The sequence below is a fragment of the Antechinus flavipes genome, chromosome 4 (assembly GCF_016432865.1).
Source record: "Antechinus flavipes isolate AdamAnt ecotype Samford, QLD, Australia chromosome 4, AdamAnt_v2, whole genome shotgun sequence".
Lineage (NCBI taxonomy): Eukaryota > Metazoa > Chordata > Mammalia > Dasyuromorphia > Dasyuridae > Antechinus > Antechinus flavipes.
Window position 1 is genome coordinate 306,888,098 of NC_067401.1, and position 25,293 is coordinate 306,913,390.

Consider the following 25,293-nt stretch of genomic DNA (forward strand, 5'->3'; position numbering starts at 1 on the left):
TGCATATTGACTTCTTCTTTTTTTCTTTTTGCCTGAGGCAGTTGGAGTTAAGTGACTTGCCTAGGATTACACAGCTAGGAAATAATTAAGTGTTTGAGGCCAGATTTGAATAGGTGTTCCTGATTTCAGGACTAGCGCTTTATCCACTGCCTGCCCTGCTATATGTTAATAAAATTAACATTATTATTAATATTATAATTACAATAAATAACATTTTAAACACAAATTAACATTATCTATATCACATTCTATTTTTATTTATTTTGTTAAATATTTTCCAATTACATTTTAACCTCATTTAGACACTGGGGAGTGTTGCTGACTGCTGATGGACCAAGAGCAGGGCAGTATATTGCTATTTCTGCTTTACTTTATTATCAGTATTGTTATATTTGATGGATTCCCTCTGTTTGCTTTTTCTAAAAAGTACAGAATCCAATCTGCATGGGAGATAAAATTCTTTTTTTTCCCCTCATTGATTTGGCATGAGTATGATCTGCATGAAAAGTTTAGAGATTTGTTGTAAAAGAGACATAGTATGCTGAGATCCCAAGAGGGTATGTGACTTGGCCCAATATCTTGTAGTGGCCTTTTGTACTCTTCCTTCTCAACCTTTTCTTTGGCTTACATCTTGGTTATATTTTTCATTTCTTTTATGGCTTCTTTGTTTTACTTTTCTCACGTTAACATTTCTTGATTTGATGTGCTGATAGCTGAGATTTACTTTTGCATAGTGTTTTCAGCCTTTGACTTTTTTTTTCATCCTTGTATTGAAAAATTTGTGATTCTGTTGTCTGCTACTATTTTTGTATAGAATAATTGTTGTTTTTATAATAGCTCTCTTAAACATTGTTATGATGTCAAAGACTATAATCACTCCAAGAAGTCAGGGTTAAGATCTCTTGATGCTGATTCTCTGATAACAGTATTATTAGAGAAGGATTACCTGATATGTTGATTAACTCTTTAAATGTTATTGGTCAATAAAATTTAAAGGAATATAACTATTTTAAATTTGAAAAATAAATATAAAATTTTTTGAATAATTTTGAAATTTGATTTTTGAATAATTTTGAAAATTGATTAGGAGCTACCTAAATTCATAGAACTATCAAAAAAATTCTTGAGATAGCAAAATGGCAAAAATACGAAACTACTATGAAATGACATTTAAAGGAACTCCACATTTTAGACAACAGTAAGAAAATGCATGTTTTGGTCTAACTACTATCACTTATAAATTCTGTTTAGGAAGATTTCTTCAATATGAATTCTCTTTACTTTTTAGTATGAAATCTTCTTTATCATATAATCTTCTATTAAATATCCACTAAGGAAATTAAATTCTTCAAAATGGAGAAAGCACTGAAATTAAAGAATCAGGGAATAATAACAAAGATAGATAGCTGACAAGCTAAGTTAATTGCATGTTTAAGTTATATATATGTATGGATGAGTGAGGTTATATTCATTTATTTAGCATATATTTGATTTTTGCCAATTGAGAAATAAATCACTTAATCTATTAAATAGCATATCAGGAGTTACAAAGGTAATAATCAAGAACTTTGTTCAAATCAACAGATCTATCCTGTATTTGGTATGTGCAAGGCACTGACAAAACAAACTCTAGTCCCTATCTTTAAGGAGCTTATACACTTTTTGAAGTTGGGAAACAATAGATGCACATGAAGAGGAAGAGAACCCTCATTTTTAGGGGCACTAAGAAAGTCATCTTGAAGCTTCAAAGATGAGAAAGTGAAGAAGTATATAGCAAGCATACAAGGGATCTTGTAAAAAGGTATAGGAGATAAGAGAATTCTGTGAATTCAAGAAATAGTAAGGTGGTCAATTGACTAAAATATAGACTCCATGAAGAAAAAGAATGTGAAATAAATCTGAAAAAGTAGAATTTGTATTTTACTCTACAGGCAACAGGGAGCTTCTAAAATCTCTTAAGCCAAGGGAGGTGGCATAGTGATACTTGTTCTTTTAAGGAGATAATATTGACAACCCTATAAAGAATGGATTGTAGAGAGGATATTCTAAAGATTTGGAAACTGATTTGTGATAAGAGCCTAAAGTAGAGTAGTGGCCATGTGAATGGAACAAATGTTTAAAAGATTAAAATAACAAGATTTGGCAATAATTGGATATAGAAATTGAAAGAAAATAAGGACTTGAAGATAACTTTAAAGGTGAAAGGGTAATTACTGGCTAATTACTTTTTTTTTTTTTTTTTTTTTTTTTTTTTTTGCTGAGGCAATTTTCCCAGGGTTACACAGCTGGGAAGTATTAAATATCTGAGGTCAGATTTGAACTCAGGTTCTCCTGATTTCAGGGCTGATGCTGTATCTACTGTGCCATCTAGCTGCCACCTAGCTGCCCCCTAATTACTCTTTAATAATGGAATGTTCTTATTATCTAATAGTACATGATAGTAACTATAGTAAAAGGTCTATTGGAATAATTATAAGAAAAGTACAAGGAAAAATTTTAGGTTTTTTTATATTTTCATTTGTTCTGAACTTAACAGATGTTGAATAAAACGAGCACTTCCTTATACAGAGAAGAGGGAAAAAAAAGAAAGATACATAAAGCCATAGATCTCTGATCTATATAGCTTGCTTTATATATAATAATGTTAAACTATATAATAAGTTAAACCTATAGCTTTTAAAGTTGTCCTACTTGTTTGTGTTTCTTCCTGGACTTCTTTCTGTTTTCTTCTCTGCATTAAAAAAACAACAACTATAGAAAATACCTTCCTTCTCTCTCCTTCTTTCCATTCCATTCCCATTTTCCCTTTTTTCTCTTCCCTCTTCCTTCCTCTCTCCTATTCTCCTTTCCCATTTCTATTTTTTTCTTTCCCCTCTCTTTCCTTTTCTTTTCTTTCTCCCTATACCCTCCATTTTTCTTCCTTGCTACTGATCTCTTATCTTCTTCACCACTTACTCCTTCCCTTCAACCCCCCAATTTTGGAAGAGAAGAAGAAAAATAAAACCCTTATGAGAAATAGGGTTAGTTTTTTTTTTAATTATAGCTTTTTATTGATAGTACATATGCATGGGTAATTTTTCAACATTGTCCCTTGCAATCACTTATGTTCCAACTTTTCCCTCCTCTCCTTCCATCTCTTCCCCTAGATTCTTATACATGTTAAACATGTTAAAGTATATCTTAAGTACAATATACGTGTATACATCCGTACAGTTCTCTTGTTGCACAAGAAAAATCAAATTCAGAAAGGTAAAAATAACCTGGGAAGAAAAACAAAAATGCAAATGCTATTATTGGGTAAGAAATGACCAACAGGAGGATTTCAGAAAAGCCTGGAGAGACTTACATGAACTGATGCTGAGTGAAACGAGCAGGACCAGGAGATCATTATGTATTTCAACAACAACAATGATCAATTCTGATGGACCTGGCCATTTTCAGCAATGAGATGAACCAAATCAGTTCTAATGGAGCAGTAATGAACTGAACCAGCCACACCCAGAGAAAAAACTCTGGGAGATGACTAAGAACCATTACATTGAATCTCCAATCCCTATATTTTTGCCTGCCTGCATTTTGGATTTCCTTCACAGGCTATTGTACAACATTTCAGAGTCCGATTCTTTTTATACAGCAAAATAACAGTTTGGTCATGTATACTTATTGTGTATTTAATTTATACTTTAATATATTTAACATCTACTGGTCACCCTGCCATCTAGGGGAAGGGATGGGAGGAAGGAGGGTAAAAATTGAAACAAAAGGTTTGGCAATTGTCAATGCTGTAAAATTACCCATATATATAACTTGTAAGTAAAAAGCTATTTAAAAAAAAATTATAGTTGGCTGGGGCAGCTAGGGAGTGCAGTGGATAGAGCACCAGCCCTGAAATCAGGAGAACCCAGGTTCAAATATGACCTTAGACACAGAATACTTCCTAGCTGTGTGACCCTGGGCAAGTCACTTAACCCCAATTGCCTCAGCCAAAAAAAAAAAAAAAAAGATAGTTGATTATTGTATTAATCAGAATTTTCAAATTTCTTCAAGTTGCTTTTCTTTATATTGGTGGTGTTATTGTATAAATTATTATTCTGGTTCTACTCACTTCAATATGTTCAGTTCAGTTCAGTTCAGTTTCCAAGTTTTTCCCCGCCTCCCTGAAGGCACCCATTTTCCCTTTCTTCTGGTGCTATCTATAGTGGATACCATAATTTACTTAGCCATTCCCCAGTAGATAGACATTCACTTAGGTTCTCTATTTTTGCTACTACAAGTAGCACTTCTTCACCACTTTGCTCCTATACTATAAGTACTTTTATATGCATGTTCTTTTTCCTCCTTAATAGCTTAAGGAAAATTAACTTTCCCCCACTTCCTACCCATTATTACTCTTCATTAGTGTTCATTTTGATAAAAAATTTATTTCATTTTGTGGGTGGATGAAAGATTTATGCCTAAGAGATTCAGATTGGCATCTAATTCATCTCTGAAAATTTTAGCAAATCAGTCATTTTTTTTTCCTTAGTTAGAATAAAGTCTAGTCAGCCACTGCATTTTTCAGTAGTGTCAAATTCAAATAGAAACAGAGCCCATTGAACTATATAAATGAACTAATAACTTAGAAAACTATATATTACTATTATATGTGTAATTATATATATAGAAATATGTTCTATTTAATTTTTATATATTTTGTTAAATATTTTCCAATTATATTTTAAATTGGTTCCACATTCAGGAACTGTTTCCAGGTATGTGTTTGATACTTATATTGTAGACTATTTTAGCCTGTATTGATCTCACAATTATGTGGGGGGAGAGGGGAAGGAAACGTCTTTTTTTTCCTGAACCCCTGGCTTAGAAACTTGGTCTGGTACCACCTTATATTATCATTTAAATACTTCAGTATGTAAGATTTGTCTTCCCAAGGTAGATGATAAAATCTTTCATCACAAGAATTGTCATGTACTACTGCATTTTCTCTAGCACCTGAACTGAGAAGGATCTATGATTTCCTCAGTTAGAGAATTTAGATGAAATCTGAAGTTGTTGCTTAAGTAATTCTAAAGTTAAATTATTTCCCGGGGGGGGCAGATAGCTAATAAATATCAGACATTAGATTCCCAGACTACAAATTTAACATTTTTTCTCAACAGGTCATGTTTCATTGTGGCAAACCAAGAACATGGAACATATGCCATGTGTGTAGATGTTTATATTAGTAATTTTTGTTTAAGTCCATGATTTCTTTGATATAAGGAGCTCTTAGTCAAGAAACTTTCTGTACCAATACATATCTATAAATAGTCTCCATTTTATAGTATTAGAGATTGCACAGGGCATTGAGAAATTAAGTGACTAGTCCGGGAGTTTTCCTCTTCCATATTAGGTTGTTCTATTGGTCACTTTGCTAAGAATTTAAAACCTGACATTCATGATTCCATGATTGAGATCATAGATGTAAAATCAAAGGGATTTAGAGATCATCTACTCCAAACTTCTTCATTTTATAGGTGAAGAAACTGAGGCCAACAGATTAACTGATATTACTCACATAATAAGTAGCAGAATCAGTATTAAAACCTAGCTCTTTTATTTTTTTCTTCCATATCATATGACAACTTGAGTCAACCCTGAAAACAAACACTGAAATTATTCCAATAATAAATGTAGTTTACATGATGGTTCCCTAAACAGAAGAGAATCTAAGAAGAACAGTTCAATGTTCTTTTCTCTGTTAATTTGTTTTGAAGATTTAATTAACCTGCCATTTTTCCTATGTGCTTGATAATGTGAGTCACTAAATTATTTTTGAATTCAAGTTTCCCAGATGGGAAATTAGCTAACTAGCTTAGAAGTTAAGTTGATAATGACACATCTTTATAACTCCCTTGGAGACTATTGCAGGTAAGTAATTTTGTCTTACTAAAATAGGCATGTTTTTTAACAAAACTAACTTGGAGAGCATGGCAGTTAGTAATTTAAACCAATGCAATTGCATTGCATATGACACAAATAATTTACTTACATTTGTGATTTGATTTTTTTTTTCAATCACATGCATAGAAATACAATTGAGTGTTAACCAGAATGGCTTTGGATATCAGGGAGAGTTTAAATAGGTTAAGACCAACAAATTCTGAGTATTTGAAAGAGTTTTTTTAGTTTGCTCTTTTCACACAGAATTTATGCTGAAGTTTTTTGAACAAATAAAATTGATAAATTCGGTTTTGTTTATAAATAGGCTCCATTATAATGTGTAAAATGTTTTTGAATCTTGGGGTAAATCATTTTGAATTGTAGAGAGTATTTTTTAATTCTTTTAATTTATTTCAAATGATATGCTTTATTTGGATTAATCTGATTATGTTGAACATTATTTTTAGAAGAGAAAGGGAAAATCATTTTATGTCTAAAGTTATATCATAAGCAAGAATAATTTTCTTTATATAAGATAATTAAACACATTTTAAAATAATGAAAAGTCTTATCAGGAGCAAAAATTAAAAAGTTGTTTAAGGATTGAAGTTAGCTTCCCTAAACAGTTTTTTTTTTTTTGCAATAATAATAATATTTATATATGAATATAAATGTGTAGGCATGGCTCACTCTAAAAAATAAGTGGTTTTATTGTGGCTATATATTTATTTAGCTAGTATGGTACATCCAAAGCAAAGCTGATATAGAAAAAAAAAACTCTCAATCTATACAGTAACCCATAGTAAGTAATGAGAATATACTTTGAGACCTTGGTTCTTTGGTTTCATTGATGTGGGTACCACCTCTATCAGCACACATTGTAACTCCGTCAGGCCTCTATATTCTGTTCAATTCTTGCCTGCATCTTTATTCATAAAAATTATATGCCAAAATTCTAAAGAGTGACTTCTGGTTTCTGGACCAGTTTGGGGGTTAGAATGAGGCACTGCGATTTTTTATTTGTTGTCTCACTCAATAAATGACTGACCCACTTCCTTTTCTGACCATAAATGCCATACCATTTTATATACCACTTCTTGCATTTAATTCATATCTATCACTATACGATCCCATACTTATTTATACTGTCTTCATGTTGATTTTAATTGTTTTGAAATCATGGTGTCCACAATTTGTTGTTTGTGGTTATCACCCTTCTGAGTATGTTTCTTATTTTTCTCCCTCTACCTTGCTTCAATAAATCCATTCTTTGCAATAAAGATTTTTTAAAAGAAAGAAGAAAAACAGTTTTACAAAACCAACTAACACATCAGTCATACATAAAAGCGTCATTTCTGTGATGTCTTACATATTCAGTGAAGGGAGGGAAGTATATTTTCTATACTTACCTTTGATTTCTGTACCTTCCTTTACTATTTATTAGCTATTTATATTCTCTTCTTTTTGTCCAAAAATGTCCAAAATGGAAACAAGAAATACAAATTAAGGAATTCTTCCTTCTTCTTTTATTATATTTCTATTTACCCTGAGAAAGAGTTTCCCCTCCTTTTTTTTGGTATTTTCCTTTTCTCCATTTTAGTATTAAAAAGCTCTTAACATTTTTCATCACCCTTAACTCATTTTGAACTTTATTTATTCTTGATATTATTCTTATAGGTTTATATCATTCCTTTGATATTCATGCATTGTTTAGTTTTGTTCTTCTAGCTTCAGTTCATGTCTTCTAAATACCTAATTAGGTGTGTAGCTCCCCTGTGCATCCACAATGATCTCTTTTAAAAAAACTCTCATTTTCCCTTCTCCTCAGATTGTTTCTTTTTGTACTTCCAGGATTTCATGCTTAAGAACTCCCAATCCTTCTGGACTGACATCTTTTGTAGAATTTTAAACCATTGGATCTAAAATATATTTTCTCTGCACCTTTTGAAATTGACTCTTCAAAACCTAGATATATTTTATTTTGGGGAAAATATCTGTTTTACTTATACAGCAAGGAATATAAAAGGATTTATACTGAAGTCCATTGTAAATGAAGAAACCTTTACTCCTTTCCAGTTGGCTTCCTTCTTCCCCCAAAGGAGAGTAATGTTGTGAGATCACCTAGCAAGGAAGAAACCCAAAAATTGTTTTTAAAATGTGATGCAACTCTTTCCTTCAAATTCATATTATTTTATCATAGAAATGATTGAGCTTCATCAGAGATAAAGATCACAAATGATTCCTTCATGCTAATCACCACTCGGTTTCCAGTAACCACCGAATGTGATTTAATCTCAAAGTAACTTGCCACTTCACTCTGCTTGTCTTCCACCACTAGTCATTGCTTTCGCTTTCTTTTCAGTGATTCAGTCAATTACATTTGTTAATGTGCTACCATATGCCAAGCATTGTTCTAAGAGCTCCATTCTTCTATTATAGATCTCACTAGTTTATCTTTTAAAAAGATTTTTATTGTTATTCTTCTTCAGTTATCAATGATTACAAACAATTCAAAATTTGAATAGGGAAGAATATTGCATATGAAGCCAAGAACTTCTGCCACATATTTTTTTTCCAAAGAATATTAAACTTAATAAGGCAGAAACAGTTAATTCTGTTGCCCGTTTTATTTCTCTTCTTAGTTACCTCTGTACAGCCTTTAAAGTGCCTTATTGATACTCTTTTTTTCAAGTCTATTATTGCCTAGCAACTCACTCTCTCTGCCTAAGTAGAAACTCTTTTTTATGTTTGACTAGGCCAAACAACAAATTGGCTATTTCTTAAAATTCATGTTTGTTTCTATACTCCTAATATAGTTGAGGCAGAAGGCATGTTTCATCATCAATCTTTTTGAAGTCATCATTGGTTGATTCTTTGATCAGAGAGTAGAATATATTTTAGACTATACCCTAGCTTTACTCTCTTGTGTCAAATTCTAAACTGAAACGGTCATTTCCCCTGTAGGTTCTCATCATTTCTACTTTGTCACTTACTTACTTCCTTTGGCAAGATTTTGTTACAGAATGTTACTTTCATTGAGTTTTCCACCTTTTGGAGTAGGAAGCTATGATTCACAAACTATGAATTCATAAAATGCTCAGTTTTTGTCAGAAAGAGAGTCTCTGCAAAGGTTTGGATGATTGAAATCTCTAGTTATTGGTACATCATGCCTCTGCTAGGCTTGTGATCTGTTTCTTGATTTATTGTTCAATTTTGTGAATTTACAGGAATCTTCCACCTTTACTCTTCTTTTATTGTATGAATCAAGCAACAAGCATTTATGAAGCATATGCTATGTGCCAGGCACTATATTAGATCCTGAGAATACAGAGACCAAAAAATTTTTTTAAAAAAAGCTTCAGATTTTTAAAAATAGCTTTTTAAATACAAAATATATGCATGGATAATTTTTCAACACTGACCCTTGCAAAAACTTCTATTTCAACTTTCCCCCCATTTCCCTCCATCCTCTCCCTTAGATGGCAGATAGTCCCATACATGTTAAATATGTTAGAGTATATAGTAATACAATATATGTATACATATTTATACAGTTATCTTGTTGCACAAGGAAGTAAAGAAGCACATAGAAAGAAGGTAAAAATAACCTGAGAAGAAAAAACAAAAATGCAAGCAGACAATAACAGAGTAGAAATGTTATGTTATGTTCTGTACTCATTTTCCAGTGTTCTTTCTCTGGGTGTAGCTGGTTCTGTTCATTACAGATCAATTGGAACTAATTTGGATTCTTTCATTGTTGAAGAGAGCCACGTCCATCAGAATTGATCATTATGTAGTATTGTTGTTGAAGTGTATAACGATCTCCTTGTTCTGCTCAGTTTACTTAGCATCAGTTCATGTATGTCTCTCCAAGCCTCTCTGTATTCATCCGGCTGGTCATTTCTTATAGAACAATAATATTCCATAACATTCATTTATCACAATTTATTCAGTCATTCTCCAATTGGTGGGCATCCCTTCAATTTCCAGTTTCTAGCCACTATGAAGAGGGCTGCCACAAACATTTTTTTGTACATACAGGTCCCTTTCCCTTTTTTAATATCTCTTTGGTATATAAAAAAGCTTCAGTTTTAAAGAAGTCTATACTCTATGGGGAAGTAAAGAAGCATGTTCACATAATTAAATACAAAATAATTTAATGGAGAGGGTGATCAAGAAAAACCTTACTTAAGAGATAGTACTTGCAATGAATGTTAAAAGAATCTATAATCTCTAGGATATAGATAAGGAGGAAGTAGACTTCATTCACTGAGAAGAAAGCTGGAATGTCATGTGTGAGGATAGGTCTATAGGTAAATTTGGAATATAAAGTGTATAAAGGAAAGTAATATGTAATATGTGTAGATAATTCTTTAGCTTGGTAAATATATTTAAGCAATTTTCTCTCTTTTGTTTTTCAATTTAAAGCCATTTTTATTTGACTTTTAAGACTTCAGGCAAATATATTTTACCAAAGTTTGTTAGATGTTCTCATTCCCTGTCATGATTCTTGTAGAGTATATAACCTGTGGTCTGGAAATCAAAATTCCATCCTCAATCAATGTCTTTTTAATGAACTGCTCAATCCTCAAATAGACCTTTCTTATTTTAAGCCCTTGATTTTATTTGGCAGTAGTGATAAAAAGAATCATTTCATTGACATGCCATAAAATAATTACCAGGGACATTAAGAATTTTTTAAAGTGTCAAAATATCTGTCACAGAACTGCTTAGGCATAAGAAATTTTCTTGAAAAAATTGCTAAAGATTGAATTGAGGTATTAGTTTGAACTGAAGAAATATGGAGAGCAAGAAATCTTCATGACAGCATGGCTAAGATTCATCATGTGATTATGAAGCTATAGTTAGCTAATTCTGATCAGAAAGCTTTCATTCTAATATTCTACATGCTAAATTTATAAGTCATTTATCTAAATGTTATATCAAGAAACTTGTATTCCTAAGTAAAAATGTATTATATTAAGTGCTAAATAAATATTTCCTCAAAGTTCAAGGAGGTTTTAAGATCTGTACTTATTCTGTCAGAGTTTTTATTATTATTATTATTATTATTATTATTATTATTATAGCTTTTTATTTACAAGATATATGCATGGGTAATTTTTCAGCATTGACAGTTGCAAATCCTTTTGTTCCAACTTTTTCCCTCTTTCTCCCCACCCCTTCCCCCAGATGGCAGATTGACAATACATGTTAAATATGTTAAAGTATAAGTTAAATACAATATATGTATACATGTCCAAACAGTTAATTTGCTATATAAAAAGAGTCAGACTTTGAAATAGTGTATAATTAGCCTGAGAAGGAAATCAAAAATGCACGTGGACAAAAATAGAGGAATTGGGAATTCTGTGTAGTAGTTCATAGTCATCTCTCAGAGTTCTTTCCCTGGGTGTAGCTAGTTCAGTTCATTACTGCTCTATTGAAACTGATTTGGTTCATCTTCATTGTTGAAGAGGGCCACGTCCATCAGAATTGATCATCATATAGTACTATTGTTGAAATATATAATGATCTCCTGGTCCTGCTCATTTCCCTGAGCATCAGTTCATGTAAGTCTCTCCAGGCCTTTCTGAAATCATGCTGTTGGTCATTTCTTACAGAACAATAATATTTCATAATATTCGTATACCACAATTTATTCAGCCATTCTCCAATTGATGGGCATCCACTCAGTTTCCAGTTCCTGGCCACTACAAAGAGAGCTGCCACAAACATTCTTGCACATACAGACCCCTTTCCCTTCTTTAAAATCTCTTTGGGATATAAGCCCAGTAGTTACACTGCTGGGTCAAAGGGTATGCACAGTTTGATAGCTTTTTGAGTGTCAATTAGAGTTTTAAATTTCATTTGAAAATAGAAAGATTTTATTTTGCATATAATGGCCATATAGAAAAATCTCATTATTTGATTTTGGATGCTGTTTATTTAGCAAATACATTTATTGTAAACAGGTCTTGCATAAGTATTTAAAGTTATCCAAAAATAAATGAAGAGAAAAGCCTAAAATTGACATAGAAATATTAATATAATTGAAAATTAGGTTGAGTTCATTATCTCACATTTTTTCACAAAAATTAGTAGTCATAGTCATATAATTTTTGTCTTCACTGGTGCTTTTTATTCTGATCTCAAATTTTATATATGCTCCAATTTTTTTACTTCATTTTTGCAATAATAAGTATTTGAGGTTTATCTTGACAATGTGGAGACATGCTTTGGTGTTCAAAGTTAGTATTTATCAGTATTTGAATTTTTTAATTATACACTCACTTGTCAATAACATAAAAGAGGTAACTGGTTGGTGCCTACAGATTTCCTTTGCATTCTACTTGAATTTATTACAAATAAAATTCTGAACTTCAAAAAGGGTACAGTAAATGAACAACCTCAAGATGAATGAAGAGGTTTAAACTTTTTATGCACTTCTGCAAAAGCAGATGTAAAAACTTCATGTGAGTTCACACACTAATACAGAAAGAAGAACGCTTCCCTGGTTGGCCAGAACCCTTCTGGTTTTCAGTTGCTCTCCCACCTTTTACATGTTGCTCCTAGACTTGTTGCCTTATCATACTTCCCATATTCAAAAATGGTGATGATCTCCACCCTTGGGGTGTGTCAAATAATATGCAATGAGCCTATCATAATGAAGAAAAGCTACCTCCTGCTTATTGACCCTGTCCGATTTAAGCCAATTTCCAATTTAGCCCCCTTTATCAGGACTTTGCAATTAGATTACTTCCTTCTTCTGAAAGTTGAATGGTCATTAGTGCTTGTTATTCTACCTTACCTTGAAACTTGTAACATCTTGTGGAAATCTAACTTTGATAATTTCTCACATATTTTGCCATAGAGTTTCCTTATTTTCAGACTACTATCTGGAATTAAAATGTATTACATATTTTTTATTGTTATAAAAAGAGCTAAGTAATAATCTTTCTGATGATCCTTTGAAATCATAAGATTGAACACAGAGATGGTATTTATTTCATAACAGATTGTGTTCCAAAAGTTCATTTGGAAGCTTTGGAGGTAGCCTACAAAAGCTTTTCTTAATTCTAAATGGGTCTAGAAGTGTTGAACTATATTAATATGCTATTAATTGCTATCAAACCAAAACATAATGTGCCATAATATTTTTGTGGGAAAATGTTCTCTGAAGTCTAACATAGGATGTCAGGAAACTATGTCTTTCTTTCCCCCCATGGTTCCCTAGGTATCCCAGGCACATATTTCCTTGTGCAGAATCTCACCATTTGAGCCCAAGCCCTTAAAACTGGGCATTTGTTTGCTCTAGGCAAGATTTGAAATTCATCCCTTTTACTCCATCTTTTTTTGCTTTAGACCTCTTCTATAATATATAAAACTTGACATCAAAAAATTAATCCCAAGATATTTTGTGATCACTTTTCCCTTTTGAAATCTTCATTAATATTCCTTTTATTAATATTATTGTCAGAAATCAAAATTATCTCACTGTGGCAAACTCAGAAGTCCAACACTATCAATTGAATGATCTTGTTGTCTCAAAATAAAAATAGTAAGAAGTATTCTCTTCTCTTCAAGCTGTTGTAGGTCTTCTGTACTTTTGAAAAAATGCTCCATTTTTATCTTTTGAAGTTTTAAACTGGAATTTTCACAAAACTAGATTCATATTTGCAAAGCTCTGAAGTATATTCACTCTACCTTTCCTTAAGAATTATTGTGGCTGTCAAGTTTGAATATACATGATTTCTAGGAAGTCATAATGATGATTTGTTTCTCTTGTGTAAGGCTTTTGGTTTAGTTGAGATGTTTGTGAATTGAAAGATGTGATGCTGAACATAGCTTAAATTTTAACAGAAAATCTTGCAAGATATTCTGAAAATACCAAATGTCTATTATTTATTATGAAACTCGGGGACTTTACATATACTCTGTGAGTCTTAATAGATGAAATAACTATCTTTTAGCCACTGTTTTAGCTATGTTATAAAAGAAAACAGCATGTAAACTTCGTTTTTTTAATATGTCTTTTGCATAGGTTCAACTTGGCCAAGCAGAAATCAAATGCCCTATAACAGAATGCAATGAATACCTAGAGGAAACAACTGTTCTCTATAACCTGCCACATGATGATGTCATCAAATACAAGTACTTCTTGGAACTCAGCCGTATTGACTCCAGTACCAAGCCATGCCCTCAATGCAAGCACTTTACAACCTACAAGAAGAGAGGACATGGTCCAACCCCTACCAAATTGGAAAACAAATACAAAGTGAGCATGCTCACCAGAGCTATGGATTAAATGTCACATGATAGGAGCAGCCAAAGTAGGACAGCATGTGGTGGGCATTAAGTGGGCTTTCTTCTCTTACTGGAGCCTAATGTAAGCTATGTTTTAGAATATGGTTCTATAGTACTATATCCCTGCATAAATATTTAGGTCCTTCAATAATTACATGTGTTCATGGATGTAATTATGATTATATTTTATATACACAGGTTTCAGACACTATCCATTTTACCTTAAGAAGATCAAGAATACATCATATATACAAAATTAAAGTTTAATATTTAAAGAAATAACAATTTACAATGTTGTAAGGTTTCTTGCACCTACATATGCTAGGCTATTTGCACTGGGCTACCTGTGACTCAATTATTTTGACTATAGCCAGAGTAGTAGAAGACGTTTATAAACTTTATGATGTTTAAGTAAAAAGTCAAAATGAAAGTTTCTTTGTGTTTTAAAGTAATTTTTAGAATATCCTATGTCTTTGGAGGAGTTATAATAGTCACCAAGTGGTTTAAATGGAATTGTAATTTGGTAGATAGTTTTCTCCAGTGTTTCAAGTTTGAGATGGTATATATAGTGAATTTGTAAGAGTCATTAAGTCATTAAGTAAGTCTCATCTGCCTTTGAAAATGGGACCTATATTGAATAAAATGATTTAGACAGTTTTAGTTCTTATATAGTCTTATTTATATTATTATTGCTTAATGTATGACATCTGCTGGATGATTTTATTAGTTTTATTCCTCAGTAATCCCCAATAATTGTGTTTTTTTTTAATTTAACAACATATATATATATATATATATATATATATATATATAAAATTTAGATAAGGATAAAGATTTGGTGGTAATTTTAAAGCAAACAACTGAACTAATATTACAAGAATAGTTTTTTTCAACTCTGATTAGAAATCTTTTATTCTATAACTTTATTTATATTTATTTTATTAGAATTAATTTCCATGATAAATTCTTGAATTCTGCAGTTTGCAGCATTTAAATGATTTCCTAAATTTTAGACCCTACAATGAAGAGTAAAATTTCAGATCCAGTCAATTTATGACATATACTTTTTCAACCACTTGATAGATGATTCTTTTTGAAGAAAAAACTTGGAATTTTTGTTTTTACATAAAGAGATCATAAGGATGGGGATTATTATTAACAATTATAACAATAGAATTTTGCAAATAATCACCTCAACTGGGACCACTCAAGTCATCTTATGTTGGGAATAATTTCCTAGTTTAATTCTTTTTTTTAATAGAGTTAAAGCCTTTTGGTCTATGTGTTAATTGATTGATAACCTTCTCCCCACTCCTTTTAGAACCCAATAAGTGTTTTGTGGGGTAGATAAATGAAAATGAGATTTAAATAAAGCCAAACTTGGTTTATTTAGGTCTAGAAATTTTTCTTCTCTGTAAAAGAAGGTCAATATGCTTTCAGATTGGAAGGGACTAAGAACCATTTTAAATTTTTAAAAATTTGTCTATTTCAATCCATGCAAAAATTTGAAAAATGCAGTACAACATGCAAGAACAGTGCATTCTTCATCAAATTGAAATTGCCAGAATATGAGAGAAAGTTTATGAGAAACTGCTTGCAGTAGCCATTTCCTTCTCTGAAGCACAGAGTATAAGAAAATCTGTTCATGAGTTCAGCTATTCCTAAAGAAATAGGAATCTTACTATTAGGGTTTCTGCTATTATTAATATACTTAATTTTACACAATATTTTTTCAATCAAGGAACTCAGTATAGTTTCTAAATGTATAATTCATTCTTTGTATAACTAAATATGTAAGATGGGTAGATAGCAGTAACAATATTATCCAAACAAAATAATTCTCTAAGATTGTTTAATAAGTGCCAAAACTGGGCACAAAACACCATCCTGGATGTAGAGGGCCAGAACTTTGGAGAAGTATACTTGAAAGAAGTATATTTGAAACAAGGTGTTAACTCAGTGTGATTGATGAGAAAATGGTTTTCTAGTTCATATATATCTAGTATGATATAATGATATAATCACTCTAGTTTGATATAATGATATAATCACTCTAGTTTGATATAATGATATAATCATTCTAGATTGGCTTGTACTCAGTATGCTGTAATGATATAGTTGTAATAGAGTAAGGGCTGAGAAAACTGGGAACAAAGTCAGACTCAGACTGAGACTGGTTGAGACTGGGTCAGATTATGATAGACACAGACTGTGAAGGAGACAATAAAGACTGGATTCTGTTCCTGACCATTCTCGAGGTGACTATCCTGCTGAGACCAAGGCCTATCTGGAGGACCTCCAGAAAGCTAGCCTGAACATTACACTCCTTATTTCCATTTCTATCCCCTATACAAATACTCTATTGTTTGCCATTGATAGGAATAGAAAATTTGGTATGGGGATAGACTTGAACTATTTAATCAATTCAAAGTCACAGATAGGCATAATACAAAAGGGCATAATACACTTTCCTTAATTTTTAACTATTCACTTCATTTCTTTTAAATGGATAGACTTGGGAAGTTCTAAACTATTAATACAATTTCATTACTTATACAATGTATGTCCAAGTTCTTTAGAGTCCAACATTATTATTATTATTATTATTATTATTATTATTTTGAGACTAGCTCTCCACTTCTTACCCAGGTAAGTACAGCAGCCAAATGGATCCAGTCCCAACACTGAACATCACAGGAGCTTTGACCCCCTTTATTTTCTGACCCCTCTTTAGGCAGCTTGATGTTCTACCCTATCAGCTTCCAGGCCCTCATTATATTGGTGTCAGATTTAGTAGGGCATAGCCTATTGCTTATCAGAAATCCAAATGGTTTTACCTGCCTCAGCCTCCCCAATAGTAAGGATTACAGCCATATACCAAGAGTCTTAGCCCAATACCACTATTAATTAATAGTAAATTACAGCTGAGAGCATGGGATTTCAGCAATATTAATTTATATTGTAAGGCAATGGAAACATTATTTAAGTTGCTGCTAATAGCAATCTACCCTGCATCTCTTGGATCCTCTGAAAACATTTTAAATCCTGTTACAGTATTTCTATCAATCAACCCCCCAAAACATGTTTTTTTTTTTTTAAAAAAAACTTATTTATAAAAATTAGGTATTGAGGATATACCTTACATAATAACACTTCTTAATCATACCGTTACTACTAATTCCCACTATAGCATCAGAAAACTCTATTATGTCTCATAATTTGACTGATCATCCAAAGTACAATCTGGATAGGTAGCTGTTTCAGTTGACTATTCTTAGTGGATTCTTCTTATTTCAAGTGGAGACTGGCAAGTGTCATACCCAGAGATTTGAAAGTTCAAAAAATTGTTCCAGTATGTCACTTACTCTTATGGCCATCATCCCTTTTAAGGATTTCCAAGAAGTAGGTGGTATGGTGCCAGAATGTTGGCTATGTAGATGAAGTGAATAGTTGGGAAATCGGAGTCATAGCCTTCTCCTTCTAGGGTTTGGCTGGCATATTGAGTCCTTCTCAGGATGAGACTTTTGCAGCATGTGAATTGTAGAATTGTAGAGTTGAGCACTGAAACTAAGGATACCAGAATGATGAAAGGCATAGAACTGAACGTATGACAAGGATAAGGGACATGTTATCTGGATTCAAAGGACCTGGCATGTGAGAGAATTGTTACCCATCTGTGTTCCATCCCACTCATTATTTTAGAAATTATGTTTCTGGGCTTGAGGAAGCAAGGCATTGTTGTGCAAGTTATATTGTTTCTGATTTCTATAAAAACCTCTTTGAAGCTTTTAGTGTCTAAATTTTGGCCATCTAGGAATGTATCTCTCACTTATTGTTTCTTATGGAACTTACTGCCCACTCTGATACTGTTTCACATATGATCATGTATTCACAGACCCAGTTAGTGTAGTTGCATAGGGTAAGTTATAATTTAGTTCTGTTACTCTTTTGAAGCCATTGACATAATAGCTTGGCTGTAAAATAGTTATGTTTTGAATATTTGTTGAGATTGATAGTGCCAACTCAGTAAGAACTAGAGTTCTGTGTTAAAAAAATTATGTGAAAATATCAAAATCTTGACTTCCAATATTTTGCTGTTTTAAAATAACATTTATTATTATAATTATATCAATATTTTTATTATTATCTGGTATGATTTTGGGGAATTTTGGTTTTTTAGTTGTTTAAAAAATGTGAAATAAGATATAGCAACAAAATATAAAAAGAATAAACAGTACTCAATTCCAAAGTACATCAAATAGCAATAAACAAAACTCTTAGACATATAGGCTTTATTCTTCCATCAGGAAGAAACTTCTCCAAGCAAAATCTTGAGTAAGTAGACAGATTTTTCATTGTATTCTGAAAGTCAGTAACCCATATCTTTCAAAGGAGGAAACTTCCAGACTGGGAAGCTTTTCCCTGAGAGAAGCTTACCTTTGGTCAAACCCAGGGTTATTACCTTCAAGTGTAGGATTTCTTTGTTTCCCTGTGATTTTGATTATGCTGCCTCTGGTACCAAAACCAGTTTCATCTTTCTAATAAAAGCCATGATAGCAATCTGCTACTTATTCTTTCTTTATAAAATTTATAAACTCTTTTTCTTAGCTCACATTAATTATTCTCCTTTGAGAGGAGAAGTAAACAGAGAAAAGATTACTATAAAAAAGAATGAAATATATTAATGTAAAATCTTAAGGGTAGTTTTATGTCTCTCTTTTGGCCCAGTTGGGAACCCAAAGAAATCCCTTTCTTGTATTGATTTGGCTCAGAATATTTAATATTTAAATAATGTTAACTGGTACAAAACAAGTTCCACTTGTGCCTGTCTCTAGTATAATTTAGAAGTATAATGAGTCCCATAAATAATTCAATTTTATTAAATTTATCTTCCACTTCTTTTCCCCAACATATCAAAAAAAGCCTGAAAAGGCACAAAATTGTCCTTTGTCCCATCTCAAACTGAAAAATGAAATGTCAATAAATGTACCTTTTTTGGCATTTAATAAGTGCCAGTGATGTTCCAAGCACTCTGTTGGGTTCTATGGATACAGATGCAAAGATGAGACATCTTTTTTGCATTGTACTAGAACCTAGATTTTTAAACTGTGGTTTGTGACCCTCTATGGGATCTCACAGTTAATATGGGAATTGCAAAATTATGATTTATTATCAGTAAATGTTTGATTTGTATACTTGTTTTCTTCTGTATCATAGATCCATTTGCTAGTTTAGTGAAAAATATGGGTTACTTCTGAGAGTATTGTTTTTACATGCACAAAATAGAATATATATGATTACTAATTAAGCCAATCACATTGTAATAATGATCAAGGGTTTTTTTTTAAAGGTCATGTGGGCTCCAGATTAAGAACCCTGTATTAGAGAGATACAACATATTCACAGATAAGTATAAGATATATACAAAACAAATACATAGGGAATGGGACAGAGGCATTAACAATTGGATAAAAACAGGAAAGGACTTTTGAAAAAGATGGCATTGAAGCTGTACTTTAAAGGAATCTGGGTATTCCAAGAGGTAAGGGTGAAACACAACAGCATTCTAGGCATTGGGTGATAGCCTGAGTTAAAGCACAAAGGCAAGAGATGTAATGCATAGGGAACAGTAACTAGACTGTTTAAAAATTACTTACACATTTTCAGATCGCAGATCAATGGATTTAGTTGCTTTTAATTGGCACACTTTTTTTATTGGGCTTAGATTTCCTTCTGACAAAAGATTTGATAAATATATACTAGCCATTTGCCATGGACAGAACACTGGCCCTGGAGTCCAGAGGACTTGATTTCAAATGTGGCCTCAGACACAATACTGCCTAGCTGTGTGATCCTGGACAAGTCATTTAACCCCAATTGTCTCTCAGAAAACAAACAAACAAATAAACAAACAAACAAAAAAATATATATATATACATATATGTGTATATATATATATATATATATGTGTGTGTGTGTGTGTGTGTGTATGTATATATATATATATACCTGCTATTGGTGTTGATACTGACATGAGAAGCTAGCACATAGAGACTTTGTGGACTCCCCACCCCCAACCTTCAACAAATCAATGCTTTAGACAGCTACTTTTTGAGACTATAAATTGTAGAGAATCTGCATTGGTCTGGTTGCATTGATAATAGGAAGTTTCTTACTTGGCACTCCCTAAATCAAATCTGATTTAAAAAAAAAAAAAAGATACATATATACAATGTGTACATACATATAATTTTCCCCATAAGTTACTTCATGCCTTTTTACTCTCTCACTTTTCTCTAATATCATCACTTTAAATTGATAGTGTTTACAAATCACAAATCAGTATACATATCAACCCTTCAAGGTCAATTTAGTTTTTGAAACACTCTGATTCCTTTAGAATTTAATGCATCACCAATATCAGGGAACTGACAGAAAACAAATGTAGATTTTTAAATGATTCTTGCTAACAGATTTATAAAAGAGAAAGAGATGAAATCATTTATCCTGTTTCAAAGATGTCAGCTGAAATAAACATTGTGTTATGCCTGTTAAGCTTTGTGTTTTACAGTTTGTATTATGATGTTGGCATATTAAATCTTGTTGGGGATACATTCATATCTACATTCACTAATGACTTATTTTACTAACATAAATCTTGGCTGGCCTTCTCCTTGTCTTAGCTACAAAGATTTTGTGAAGGTTTCTTACTTGTTTTTTATCTATTAAAAATATTCCAGTTAGATATGGAACAAATAGCCAGATATTAAAATTCTTCTTAAAATATTGGCCTTTTGTCTCATCTTAAAATAATAATTCCATGTCGGTTTTATTTTAAGATTCTAAACTTATGCTCATCAGGTTTCAGCTGGCAAATATAAATTTCTAACTGGTTTGGAGGTGAAACATGTATAATTGAGGAACACCAGAACATATCATCAGACATCTGTATACGGGAACATATCGGAATCCCCACTTGCCATTTTCACATGATCATAGATTTAGAGTTGGAAAAAACATTGCTTTAATTTATCAATGAAGGAAACATGGCATAGAGTAATTAAAACTTGGCCAAGATCATACAGCTACCTGGTCCAGGATTTGAAAACAGTTTTTTTCTGACTCTGAATCTAGTGTCCTATTCACTGTGCCTATTCAGTTCCTGTCATGCTTTATAAGGTGTGGACTCTTTTTATTCTACTGACAACTGAATTCTTGAGAGTTCAGGTAAGTCAGAAAGGCCAAACAGAAAGAAGCAATTGTAAGCTGAGTTTCCATAGACATTCAAAATGCTATTGAAGAGTCTTTTTGCTTAAAAATGTGCTGGTAATGTAACAAATCATTCACCTTATTGTAAATCCCATAATTTTATTCCTTGGCCTCTGTGAGCCATCTCATTTATAGACTATTAATTACCCTTATAGGAGAGGCTTCAAGTAATCTCAAAGAGGTTGGTGTACCAAACTTCTGTTCTAGATCTTATCACTCTATTTTTAGGTCACATTCTCCACTCTATCCTATTACTGTGAATTATTTTGTAAACAAATTTTAATTGTTTACAAATCTAAAGGTTTTTAGAAAGAAGAGGGTAGAGCAGCTGGTATTCAGAGAAATAGGTAATTTTAAATTGAATATTTAAATACCAATATAGAATGGCATGTTTTACATATTTTTTTTCAGGTGAGTTCTGGGACCTCGGAAAACATCTAATTCTCATTTTTACATATGTGGAAGCTGAGATCTAGGGAGATATTTACTAAACTCTTATTGTGTGCTAGTAATTATCCTAAAATTGGCCAAAAAACCAACAACAACAACAACAACAATAAAAAACCACACTCTGTTCTCAAGGGACTCTCCATTCTAATAGGGGAGACAATATTATAAACAAATATTTTGTGCAAACCAGGCAAATACACAATAGACTTGGAGTAATCTTATAAGGCAGGATTTCTTCAACTTTTTCCACTCTTGACTCTTTTTTACAGTACAAATTAATCTGGATAAATAGTTTTATAAAATAGGGGTACATAGTTTTATAAAATAGAGGCACAAGTTAGACCTTTAGTGATGATAAATCATAATTTCATGAACCTCCATTCACTTATGTGATCCCATTTGGGGTTACAACTTACAGTTTAAGAAGCATTAAGATCAAAGAGAACTAGGAAAGGTTTCTAGCAGATCCTGGAACTTTAGGCAAGATTTGTAGGAAACCAAAGAAGTTTGTAAATAGAAATGAAGAATTCCAGACATGAGGAACAGCCAATAAAAACATTTGGACTCAGAAAATAGGGTGCCAAGAACAGCAAGAAGATCAGTAGCACTGCATTACAGTTAATATGGAGAAGAATAAAGTGTAAGAAGAATAGAAAGGTAGAAAAAGATGAGGTTATGAAAGGCTTTAAAAGCCATATACCTTAAATTGATCCTGGAGAGACTATAGGGAGGGAACTTCTGGAATTTATTGACTAGGAGAAATGATATGGTCAAATCTTGCCTATATTCATTTACCTAGTAAATATTTAAGGCAGAATTTGAATCCAGGGTTTCTGACTCCAAGTCCAGAATCTTAGGTCTTTAGTTTTTTTTTTTTTTTTTTTTTTTTTTTTTTTTTTTTTGTGTGTGTGTATATTGATTATTTTCATGAAAGTTGCAATAAAATAAATATCTCATTTGAACATCAAATATGTTAGCCTTTGAGAGGCTTCCCTTCACGCATCTGTAATTTCATTAGTGTGCTTTTCAGCAACACAGATTTCAACCCCTCTTAAATTTAGTAGATTTTTTTCTTTTTTTTGAGATTTCTCATAATCAAAATTTTCATCACTTTGTAGCCAACCTCATGATGTGTGCTTCTCAATTTACCTCATGCTCATATAGTTGGTATTTATTGAATTCCCTGGCTCATACTCAATCTTGCTAGTTTGAAAAATAAACTAGAACTTTTTCTTTGCTGTCATAGCCTTTGAGAACCTTGGATCACGTCTGTGATATTGATGAGACATCAGGATAGGTCTTTAGTGGAGAAATTTTTGAATTAAGTGTATATTTCATTGATTGTTTATATAATGTATTTGATACAATTTTGATTTTTATAGAAAGTCATTTTGGCTCTTTCTGAGGAACAGGATTGAATAATTAAAGATTCCATACAAATGAAATCAGTTTTACAAATTTCCTTGATTTTCAGATTTGTGTTTTAGTTCTCATCAGCATAATCATCAAATACTAATGGTTAACTATGTTAACAAATACATGGTATATATTTTTAAAAAATTAGTTTTTTGTCTTCTAAAGTCAATTCCTTTTTGGAAATATGGTAATAAACCTTCTCTTTCCTCTTACTGTCCTACTCCATATGCAACAGAATATTTAAGAATAAAATTTTCTCTTAGGTGTTTTTAATAGAATATATATCTGGAAAGGACTTAAGTAGATCAGTATTCCACTTTAAATCTGCATTTAAATCTTCTCAACACCATTTCTGACAAGTGGTCATCCAGCCTTCATTTAAAGACTTCTAGTAAAAGAAAGCTCACTGCCTTGTGAACTAGCCAATTACACTTTGTGTTAGCTCTCAGATAGGAATTTTGTTTTTTTATTCAGGCTCCATTTGCCTCTTAATTTTTGTTCATCATTCCTTGTTCTGTCCTCTGATTTTCAAAGTTAACATTTTGTGGTTTCACATGTTTTGTAAGAATTTCTTAATTAAATTAGTAAACTAGGCTCTCTGCAAAAACTACAATATAATTTGTTTACAGTGAATGGCACCCTATAAAGGCACATTCATTTTGGTTAGGTTTCTGGAAAAAAAAATCTTAGCAGGAGGCAGTCACAACTTAATATTTATTCCTTAATATTGCTTCCTAGACCCTGTAAAAGCGGTCAATCAGAATCCTATTGGGTTTATAATCTACATTCATATCTCTTGTATTGACTACAGTATTGCTTTGTAGCCCACACATTAACTGTTACTTTGTACTATCTGAGTATGATGTCATCTCAGTCATTCATCTTAGACATTCATTCTTACTATGTTTTATTTGCACACACTGGTATTATTAGATCAATCAAAGTTTGTTTATCTTTGTTCTCAGGATCTGCCAGCCATGTTTCTGGAAAAAGGATTGGAGGGGAGATTTTTTTTTCAAAGCTTATAGTAACAGAAAAATAGAATAGTAGAGGCAAATGATTTAAAAAATGGGCAGCAGGCTATATTGAAAGTTCCTCCTATTTTAGACCCTAAAGGTTTTTTTCAGAATTAAGTTTTATTTGGAGCATTTTTAGAGAACTACTTGTTATAAGGGAAAAGCAACAAAACTATCTTTAATACTGTTATTGAAACAAGATCACTCAATTTATTTTCTATGAAAGTAGTCCAAAATATCCTTAACATAAATCTCCTTCTATTACATGAACTTGGTATGGAGGTGCCTGTGGATTCTCAAAATTACTGCTAGTGAGTGCAAATCCAGTTCTATCAACTTTAAAAAACTCCAAGTCAAGTGATATAGTATATCTTCTATTCAAAAATCAGTATCCCTAAGTACAAAATAATTTTATTTAAATGTTTCATATTGAGCAATAATTTTTAAAGTTTTATCAGTGTGAAATAGACAAAAATTACAAAATTATCTTCAGTTCCATGAGGATCTTTCTCCTTTCATAATTGTGGTAATTGAGTGGACTAAAAATTAAATTGTATTACATGAATATAACCATTACAGCTATTGATGTAACTTTTTCCTAATAACGCAAAGGTGATTTACTAAAAGAATGGAAACAATTATATATTGACTTTTTTTTTGAAAGCTTTTTTATTTTCAAAACATATGCACGGATAATTTTTTCAACATTGACCCTTGCATAGCTTTGTGATCCAAATTTTCCCCTTTCCCCCCACTACCTCCCTTAGATGGCAAGCAATATCCAATATATATTATACATGTTAAATATTTACATTATTGATATAATTGATCTTAGTTGTCTGTGGTAACTGACTTCAAAGCTTATTTGCAATCCTCTATGCCAGGTTGTTCTCAGTGCTCCCCTTGAAACTCTCTA

General features: G+C 31.9%; 1 protein-coding gene across 2 annotated transcripts in view; it reads left to right on the forward strand.

The window, feature by feature from the left end:
• The window catches only part of RNF217 (ring finger protein 217), a 155,088-nt gene that overhangs the window by 73,781 nt on the left and 56,014 nt on the right, over positions 1 to 25,293 (forward strand). For both annotated transcript variants that reach the window (XM_051997684.1, XM_051997683.1), the window contains exon 2: positions 13,964 to 14,197. In XM_051997684.1, coding sequence (XP_051853644.1) covers positions 13,964 to 14,197 — 234 coding nt within the window. The remainder of the gene's footprint in view (positions 1 to 13,963; positions 14,198 to 25,293) is intronic.